Here is a 10,914-nt window from a genome sequence, read left to right on the forward strand (position 1 = left end):
TAGCTTACATTTGCCACCATAGCTTAGAATTAATTGTAACCAAAGAAATAAGAAAAGAAAGAAAGAATGGTATTTAGTTTTAAAAGGTGTATACTTATTAAGTAAAATTATACTAAGAACATTAGTCATTATCAAGAATATTTTTTATTTCATTTCTGACTATAATATTCTCAAATTGCATTAACCATTAGAGTTGGTTATTTCGTCAATGTCAGTCTTGTCTACAATAATTATAAACATGTTATCGCCATTTCTGTTTTGGTTGTCAATCTCCTCAAAAGTTTTTATTTTCATGCTTTTGGTTGACTTGACTTTTTATCTTTGGTGGTTCACAACCACCTTTATTCAGTCAATGTTTCATTGCATAATTTCTAAATTTCATTATTTTCTGTTTTTCCCTCATTAATATCATAATTTTAACTTTTATTATCATACCATTAGTAAACATTGGCATTAATTTAGTATTTTTGTTTTCTAAATTACTAAACATTAATAAGTAAGTATTTACTTCTTAACATTTTTTTACGTACGTGTTAATATTACGTACGCATGCTTCAAAGTTTCAATCTGTGCGAATAAATTAGCCTAATTGAAAGAATGGAACAAATGGCTTTGACAAGCAGGTTCACGAATTAATGCTCTAACCTGAGAAGGCATCTTTGACCCTTTCTGTTTATCGGATTTTTAAAGATTACCACAAACAATTTTTGTTGTGTATATTTTCAGACGAACCCCTTCTACTACTTTCTGAAGTGTGTCTATGTCAGTTTTTTCTAAAACCATATCTTTATTCCAATTGTATGTAATGAAAAGTAACTAACATTGATTGTCTTTGCCTACTGATATCTAACACTACGGAAGGTATAACATTTCTTCCCATAAAACTTTCTGTTACAGTGAAGTCACTGTGGGTGTTGTGGTGAAATCTATCAAACTGTTGACCCATCTAGCATTATAGCTTGCATAATCTGGAAATTTTTTTTCTAGTTAAAGGTAACTATGTAATTGAATCTAAACACTGTAAACATAATTCCTAAATTTAGACATACAGAAAAAATACATGAGTAATATGCTGGTTGGCTGATCACAATATATAAAGCCATTCTCCAATTTTCTCGGTAAAAGACTAACCGTATATCTAGTTTCTTTCCATCATAGTCAATAGAAAGATAATATGTTTCAATTTGATATCCTATTTGTTATTCTACTTATAACTCATCCAATGTGAAACTGAATTAAATTTAAAACTAATGGATAAACTGTAACAAGTATGGAATGTCTGAACAAATAAAAACAAATCAACAACTTTTATATATATGATTGAAAGAATGGAACAACTGGCTCTGACAAAACAGATTCACAAATTGTTCTAACCTTATGAGGTATCTTTGACCCTTTCTGTTTATCGGATTTTTTAAGATTACTGCAGAATATATATTTCCCTATATTCGGAACTTTTTCTAGTTAAAGGTAACCAATGTAATTGAATCTAAACACTGTAAACATAATTCCTAAATTTAGACATACAGAAAAAATACATGAGTAATATGCTGGTTGGCTGATCGCAATATATAAAGCCATTCTCCAATTTTCTCGGTAAAAGACTAACCGACTTTCTCAGTCTTAGCCGTGGGTAAACGCTGTTCAGGAAAAATTGTATATGCTAGCAGCGATCTTCATTCTTTTTAATACAGTATGATGTTTTCAAAATGCGATGTGTTGCTGCAATTGATAACGGTTTCGTTTTCATTTCAATATGTGGAATCCAATGAAGGTAAGTTTACAGGGTATTTTCGTCTGTGTTACTATGAAATGCGTGCTTAGTAAAGATGTTAAGACCGATGCACACTGAACAATTTACACGCAAAACGACACGCGTCAATCGAACTGTAATTTTTATGCGACAAAAAATATTCAGTGTGAACACCAAATCGACTCAAATTGTTATTTTGGTTAGTGATCGTGGTACGAAACGATCAAACAATCCTATGCCTAGCAAGGCTAAAACGCATAGGCCTAGCATAATACTATAACAGGTCTAGTTATGCTAGAAAGGCAGCATATCAAATACGAAACTTCGACAGGCAACTGGAACTCATATAAGCTAATTATGTTTTTCCCAACGATTCCACATCTAGTAGAGATGTTCCCATTAATTAATCAACATCATACAAACGATCCAAAGCTAATTTAAATGCCTTTTTGATCTAAATATATCTCTCCAAAAATGTACTTCCATCGCGAACCAGTCATAAAATTTAATCTTCGCGGCGAAAGAACAAAATACGTGGCGTTGTTGTATTTCAAAAGCAATGGTATAGAAAAAATATTTTCCAAAGGCAAAAAGATTTGTTTTTTCGTACACAAAATATAGTACCATTGAACGACCGTTCAATAGTGCGTACTATTGCAAGCCATGTAATCAAATCACATGAGTTTATTTAGGTGTTATATAATATGCGTTAGTCCTTCGTAAGAACTTCGGTATTGGTAGTCCAGTAAAAGTATGGTTGAACCTAGAACAAATTACAACAGAATTTGATATAGTCCAAATGAACATCCTATCCAAAGTTTACCAAAATCGGACATCGGGAAGTGGGTTCATTAGCATAAATTCAAAATAGCCGCCATTTGCTATTTTAAAGCTTCATATCTCATGTGATATTAAACATTCTACTGCTTAAATGACATTATATTATGCGAACAATTTAGAAACTGCAAGAAAACAAGTTTCTTAACATTTTCCTTGTTGAAATGAACATCGGACGTCAGGAAGTGGGTTAATTAAATTCTAAATGGCCGCTATTTACTATACCATTTTTAAGATCCGTATCTCCTTAACGGTGTGTTTTAGACCACAAGTGCATTACGAGTAGATATAAATGTGATATATTAAACTTTCCAATTAGCATATTTAAATTACCATATAACGTACCTATGATGTATAAGTCAGAAAGACTTTGATCTACCCCTAAATATAACATTAAATATGGAAGAAAAAAAACATTACATAAACTTTTAAAAAATAAGAGAAAACAAAGTTACCATTTTTATTGAATCACTTTATCTGGTCTTGTCTGGTCTTATGAAATAGGCATATATATTTAACGTTCATCATATTTCTAGATGATAAATAGTTCTTGTAAGCCTATTCTTAAATTTTGAAGTTGTAGATGTAGTTTTAAAATCTACATGGATTGAATTTCATAATTTAGCTCAATTGTATTTAATAGAGTTCTTGATCAAATTGTGTGTAAATTTATGTAGAAGATAATCAATTGCGTTTGTCAACATAGCTTATCATTGTTTGCCATCATAACTTATTTGGCACCATAGTTTATATATGTGGCCAAGGATTACCAATACCAATAGTCAATTAATCACAGTTCTACAGATAGGTGGTTTCTGATGTAGGCCTACACGTGGCCTATTTTGTGAACAAGTTCACCAGGGTAATCCCCAATTAATATATTTGTCTCGAATGATCAACGAGCTGGCACACATGACCTACGGTAGTCCTTATCCGAGTTCCATCACCAGAACTATACTATACTATATAACTATACTAGGAGCGAGTCGACCTCTAACCACCGATTCTTGGCTTTTTAGCTCGAATAGCGTATGTTACCATGTGATAGATTACATTTGTCACAATAGCTAAGTAGAATTTGTCTTGTAACCAGTGCCAATAAGAAGTTTAAGTTTAAAATTGTGACTTAATAAGTAAAATTATAGTAAGAACATTAGTCATTATCAAGAATATGTTTTCATCATCTAGCTCCAATTTAGATCTTCCCACACCTAAAATAGAGATTAAAACACATGAAATAGTTTAAATTTAAGTTACAAGCTGAGTCGTAGTTATTTAGATAACAAAGAAACATATTAGCGTAGAGGCGTGTGCAAAACTAATTAGGAAAGCCTTAGTCGATGTAAATTGTTGTCTCAGTATTGATGTAGGCCCTACTTGGAGACACGATCACATCCTGATCTCTTCATTTTTAGAAATCGCACTTTTTTACTTTCTAGGCCTATAATGTTTTTAAAATATCAATAAGGATGTTCAAATGTTAAAGGTCAACATTCTCAGATAACCAATACAATACAACCTGATTTATAATACCAGCAGAAAAAAATACATTAGCATGGTGGCTACTGAACTTGGTGAAGCACTGTTTAGCACGGCGGAACACTCTTCAACCCCACAAACTCTTGTAATCGTTTAAAATGACTGCACAGGAGTTTATTTCTTTGAGAAACTATAGGCCAACTTGTAAACTGTTATTGATAATATTTGTATTTTCATCTCAGTATGTAGAGTGCATTAAAGGTAAGCTAGTCTGTTATTGGTCGTGTTATTTTTATTGGCCTGGATCTTGTTTTCAGCCTCATTTAATTTAACTATCTTTCAACCCTTATTCTCACTAATCAACTAATAAACATGTATAATTTGTATACTAGGCCTACTAATGTGCAATTAGGGTAAAAATAAAATATGCACTAATATTAAAGATGTACAGTATTGTCCCCCATGAGATTAATTAAATCAGACTAATAATAGGTTATTTCGTTTTAATAAAGTTGTTTTTACTTACAACAAAAATGGTTAACTGGTAGACAAATTGTCTATTTTTTGCTTTATTTCAGGTAAATAAATTATTTTTAGATTCAATTTTTGGTCAAAGTGGATAACTATTATGCGACATTAAAATGGCATATTCAGCAAAACATTTTTAAGAATTAATTTGTCAGGGGGCACAATACATATAAGCGTAAATTATAGAATAATCATCCTGTTTCCTACAACATTGAAGATTTATTTAAAAACTTCATGAATGTTTTGAAAAATGATAAATAGGTCGAACACACAAAAAAATATTTTAAAAACATAAATCTACGCTATATTGCGTTATCATAAGCCTACGTAAGGAATGTCCACATATTGACAATTAAGTTAATTCACACATTGTTAGTCGCGTGGACGCGACTCTATAGTTCACTATGTCGGTCGGTCGGTCGGTCGGTCGGTCGGTCTGGTATCACTATGCTTAGCACGCGACTTATAGCTGTTGGCCTTGTTTATGTATAATTCAATTGATCGTATGATGATTTTAGAAAATATCTGTACTGAGGTGTGGAAACGTTTTCTAAAAGAATGGCAAATTTTTTTTCTTCTCTTTTGTGGCCTAAACAACACTATTATATTAATTATTATCACATTTTTGATCAACTTCATCAGTAACATTAGTTGATAATTATAGTGGCGCATTTTGAAACGTTTTTATTTTGAGAGTGATTTTTATTTTGGAAAAAAAAACATTTAAAACATAATACATTTCTGCAACTTATTAAACATTATTAATTATTATTAATGCATGTCGTGTTTGATATCTTTGTTAGTAATACTTTGGTATATTCGTACAGGTATCTCGTCAGATAGAGAAGTAGATTACACAATAATGTGTGCCTCTTGCGATAGTAGTGACGAAATCATAGACTGTCGTTGCGACGACAAATGCATTCTGTACGGAGACTGTTGCAAGGAAAAGTACGACACGTTCAACCAATCCCAAATTAAGGAAACTATTATGTCCACCGCTACTTGCCAATATATATCAAAAATAGCGTACTATATTATCGGAAGTTGCGATTCATCTTGGAACAATGAGTACATACGGGATCTTTGCGAAATTGAAGCTGATGACATATTAAACAATCTTCCAGTGTTTGACTCGAATGGCGACCACTACGGAAACATATACTGTGCTGTTTGTAATAGTATTCCTATGGAAGACATGACCACGTGGATTGTGTTTGAAGTTATTGGTTCTTTTCCAATTTCCAGTATTGACGATATTACCTACGGTCTGCCTGATGATTTACCGGAGAATTTACTACCAAGACCATGTCGAGATATGTTCATTGATAGATGTGATTATACACCAGATGGGTATGGAAGGAAATGTCCGGGATATTTCGCACCTTCATACTATCAGAAATATAAAAACCCGGAATGTGCTGCTTGCAATGGGTTTCCACTTGATGTTGAAAATTGTTCTTCTCTTCTGCCACCCGGTTACGACAGCAGCAGCTATTATATCAGTGTTGATTTGGAATATGCTATAGAACCTTACATACCACCAAATACAGATTTCAATCCTTTAACAATACTATTTGGTACATCTGACAATGGAGTTAAAGTAACAGAATTAACTAAACTCTGTAAAAATGGAGAAGTGTTTGATAGTTTTCGAGAGATTTGCATCGTTATCTTCTGTTCAAATGGTTATGTACTTATCAATGGCCAGTGTCAATCTGTCATTTGTAAACGTTGGGTTCTACAGTTTACGGTAAACACTACAATCTATCAGAATCACGAAGCAAACAAGACGCTGTCATGCATTCTATCAAATCTTCAAAACGTTGGTGGTTCGAGTGCGTTGTACCAATTCAGTCAATTTTATTCTGAGTTACATATCAACGATCAACTGCAACTTCAATTCGAATTAATCAGTAACAGAGATTACTCACTGTTGCGTCATGATCTTTTAACATTATTTCCATCTAATGAGATAAAAACGAACCAATATGGAATATTATGCAACGTGTCGTCATTACAAGTTGATCAGTTCTGCGCGGACTTCGATAAACCAGAAAACTGCAGTTCAATTGGAGTCAGCATTGAGGAAAATGTGTTTCCAATAATTATTCGAAATCAGACAATGCTACACATAAACCAATCAGACTCCTACCATTCGATAGATGCTTCCTTATTTAGTCATCATTACAAACGTGATAGCAGTGGATTTGCTTCAACTACTTTGTTATTTCCATGTTCACATGAAAATAGTGACCTTACTTGTCCGTATATTATCGATAATTTAGTTAATTACTTATCACTAAATAATACGTTACAACACAAAGAGACAGAAGATGTATATAACTATGGAAGCTATGAAGTTTTAGACAATGAAACTGTTAAAATTTGTTCGAGATTTAACCAGAGTGGAACGACCAGTAAGGTTTATTATTTTGTTCCGTATAATAACGCTCAAACAATTCTAAGCGTTGTAGGATGTATTCTCTCGCTTATTGCGCTTGCTTTTACTTTTATTGTGTACTGCTTGCTACCTTCACTTAGAACTTTACCCGGAAAGTCTATCATGAGTCTTACTGTTGCTTTGTTTGCTGCCCAATTTATCCTAACATTCGGAGCAGGCCAAACTAATAATTCAATTATCTGCACACTTATCGCAGTTGCAATGCATTTCTTTTGGTTGGCTTCTTTCTTTTGGATGAGTGTCTTAGCGTATGACGTCAGTAAGACCTTTAATAACACTCATAATCGAAGTAAAGAGATCAACAGAAAGAGTTTTACAAATTACTCTACAACAGCATGGGGAACACCTTTTGTAATAGTCACAATATGTTTTGTTTTGTCGTTGAATGTGAAGAGTCTGGACTTCGATTACGGGTCGCCTTATGTCTGCTGGATCAGCAATAATGTAGCTAGTCTGATTATCTTTGGAGGCCCTGTTTTATCATCCGTGTGTCTGAATATAATTCTCTTTGGATTGACGGTACATGGTGTCAGAGGCACAATGAAGACTTCTTCTACACTAAGAAGTAGTAGATCAACTTCACACTCAACGTGTTCGGAGCTAAAAATATATGTTAAGGTTAGCTTTCTATTATTTCTTACTATTATTTAAGCATAAAGGCAAAATTACAACTATTACAGGATGGCAACACATCCACATTGAGCACCTGTTCAGAGCAGTATAAATGTGGTAGATCGTAGAAGAATGGTTGAGTTTCCTAGTATATTTTTTGCTATTTATGTTGTATCTTATTTTGATATTTGTTTCAGCAACTGCGCACTCATCTTGAAAATAATACATTTTTCAATATTAGGCCTACCATATCTTTATTTTGACAGATAACTTCCTTGATGGGATTTTCGTGGATCTTTGGGTTCGTCGCAACATTTACTGGAGCTGAGATTCTTTGGTACTTTTTCATTGTACTGTGTTCACTACAAGGTGTTTTCATTTTAATGTCGTTTGTTTGTAATGCTCGTGTTTACGGCTTAATGTGTGAAAAATACCAAATTCATCGTCAGCCTACCAGTAGTGGCAGCCTAGCTATGACACATACATCTACAATAATGCCAACATAGATATATTTGCTTATTTATTTTATATGAAGGTCAGAAATAGGTACAAAACAATGATAATCATCTAAATTCATTCGTACTTGTTTACCCATATCTATAGGTTATGCAATCGTACGTCTATAACCCGTTCTCGTAATGAACGAATAGTTACTACATGGCAATTTATGCATTACGTCATTAATTAATACTAGTCAAGCATAACGGATTGTAACCAGTGCCACAGTCATTTGAAAAAAATTCGAAAGATGACCAAATTTCAACCCTTTTATTTTTTGACATAACTAATTCCTATGACTCTATAAGATGATTATAACGCACAATATTATCGCATCGTTTTTTAATTATTAAAAGTGGATATTTTGGAATTGCACAATAGTATAGCGACATTTTCAAAGAATGACCAAATTAAGACCTTTTTATTTTTGACATAACCGGTTACTATGACCCTATAAGATGATGGTAACGCAATTTATGTGCATATATGGCAATATTATTGCATAATAATTGAATTTTAAGAAGTCGATATTTTGGTCATTTTTTTACAGGGAAATTGCCGAAGAATGACAAAATTTCGACCTTTTTATTTTTGACATAACCGGTTACTATGACTCTATAAGATGATTATAACGCAATATATGTGCCTATATGGCAATATTATTGCATAATAATTGGAATTTTAAAAGTCTATATTTTGGCCATTTTTGAAAAAAAACAGAGAAAATTTCGAAAAATGACCAAATTTCGACCTTTTTTTTTTAACATAACTGGTTACTATGACCCTATCAGATGATGGTAACGCAATATACATATGGCAATATTATTGCATAGTAATTTAATTTTAAAATAGATATTTTGGCCATTTTTCGATAATTTCCCTGTACATAATAGTACAGGGATTTTTTCCAAAAATTGCAAAATTTCGACCTTCAATCAAATTGGTTACTATAGCATAATTGACATGCGCAGAACGCAATATTCGACTCTGCGCATGTTTATTATGCTATAGTAACCATTTATTTTAAAAAATAAAAGGATTGAAAAATGGCCATTTTTTAAAAATTTCCCTGTACTATTATTAACTACAGGGATTTTTTCCAAAAATGGCAAAATTTCGACCTTTTTATTTTTCGATAAAATTGGTTACTATAGCATAATTGACATGCGCAGAACCCATTATTCGACTCTACGCATGTTTATTGTGTTATAGTAACCATTTATGTCAAAAATTGAAGGGGTCGAAAAATGGCCATTTTTCGATTATTTCCCTGTACTATATATAGTACAGGGATTTTTTCCAAAAATAGCCAAATTTCGTCCTTTTTATTTTTCGATAAAATTGGTTACTATAGCATAATTGACATGCGCAGAACCCATTATTCGACTCTGCGCATGTTTATAGTAACCATTTATGTAAAAAAAATGCAATTTTTCGAAAATTTCCCTGTACTATACTACAGGGATTTTTTTCCAAAAATGGCAAAATTTCGACCTTTTTATTTTTCGATAAAATTGGTTACTATAGCATAATTGACATGCGCAGAACCCATTATTCGAGTCTGCGCATATTTTTTATGCTATAGTAACCATTTATGTCAAAAAATAAAATGGTCGAAAAATGGTCATTTTTCGACAATTTCCCTGTACTATACTACAGTGATTTTTTCCAAAAATGGCCAAATTTCGACCTTTTTATTTTTCGATAAAATTGGTTACTATAGCATAATTGACATGCGCAGAACCAATCATTCGACTCTGCGCATGTTTATTGTGTTATAGTAACCATTTATGTAAAAAAATGGCAATTTTTCGAAAATTTCCCTGTACTATAACTACAGGGATTTTTTCCAAAAATGGCAAAATTTCGACCTTTTTATTTTTCGATAAAATTGGTTACTATAGCATAATTGACATGCGCAGAACCCATTATTCGAGTCTGCGCATGTTTATTATGCTATAGTAACCATTTATGTCAAAAAATAAAAGGGTCGAAAAATGGCCATTTTTCGATAATTTCCCTGTACTATAGTTCAGGGATTTTTTCCAAAAATAGCCAAATTTCGTCCTTTTTATTTTTCGATAAAATTGGTTACTATAGCATAATTGACATGCGCAGAACCCATTATTCGACTCTGCGCATGTTTATTGTGTTATAGTAACCATTTATGTCAAAAATTGAAGGGGTCGAAAAATGGCCATTTTTCGATAATTTCCCTGTACTATATATAGTACAGGGATTTTTTCCAAAAATAGCCAAATTTCGTCCTTTTTATTTTTCGATAAAATTGGTTACTATAGCATAATTGACATGCGCAGAACCCATTATTCGAGTCTGCGCATATTTATTATGCTATAGTAACCATTTATGTCAAAAAATAAAAGGGTCGAAAAATGGTCATTTTTCGATAATTTCCCTGTACTATACTACAGTGATTTTTTCCAAAAATGGCCAAATTTCGACCTTTTTATTTTTCGATAAAATTGGTTACTATAGCATAATTGACATGCGCAGAACCCATTATTCGACTCTGCGCATGTTTATTGTGCTATAGTAACCATTTATGTAAAAAAATGGCAATTTTTCGAAAATTTCCCTGTACTATACTACAGGGATTTTTTCCAAAAATGGCAAAATTTCGACCTTTTTATTTTTCGATAAAATTGGTTACTATAGCATAATTGACATGCGCAGAACCCATTATTCGAGTCTGCGCATATTTATTATGCTATAGTAACCATTT

At 32.4% G+C, this 10,914-nt stretch overlaps 1 protein-coding gene across 1 annotated transcript; it reads left to right on the forward strand.

Moving 5' to 3' along the window:
• The first annotated feature begins 5,529 nt into the window (after positions 1–5,529).
• On the forward strand, positions 5,530–8,491 carry LOC144848381 (uncharacterized). Its single transcript, XM_078705107.1, has 2 exons — positions 5,530–7,679; positions 7,940–8,491. Exons 1-2 carry the CDS (start codon positions 5,589–5,591, stop codon positions 8,177–8,179), a joined length of 2,331 nt encoding a protein of 776 aa, XP_078561233.1. The 5' UTR covers positions 5,530–5,588; the 3' UTR covers positions 8,180–8,491.
• Positions 8,492–10,914: the final 2,423 nt, after the last annotated feature.

The sequence above is a fragment of the Antedon bifida genome, chromosome 7 (genome assembly GCF_963402885.1).
Source record: "Antedon bifida chromosome 7, ecAntBifi1.1, whole genome shotgun sequence".
Taxonomy (NCBI): Eukaryota; Metazoa; Echinodermata; class Crinoidea; order Comatulida; family Antedonidae; genus Antedon; species Antedon bifida.

What these genes read in the sequence shown, in the direction of transcription:
- LOC144848381 (XM_078705107.1), top strand. Translation starts at nt 5,589, where the DNA reads ATGTCCACCGCTACTTGCCAATATATATCAAAAATAGCGTACTATATT. An exon ending in AGCTAAAAATATATGTTAAG is followed by an intron (nt 7,680 to 7,939) that starts GTTAGCTTTCTA and finishes TTATTTTGACAG; the next exon opens with ATAACTTCCTTGATGGGATT.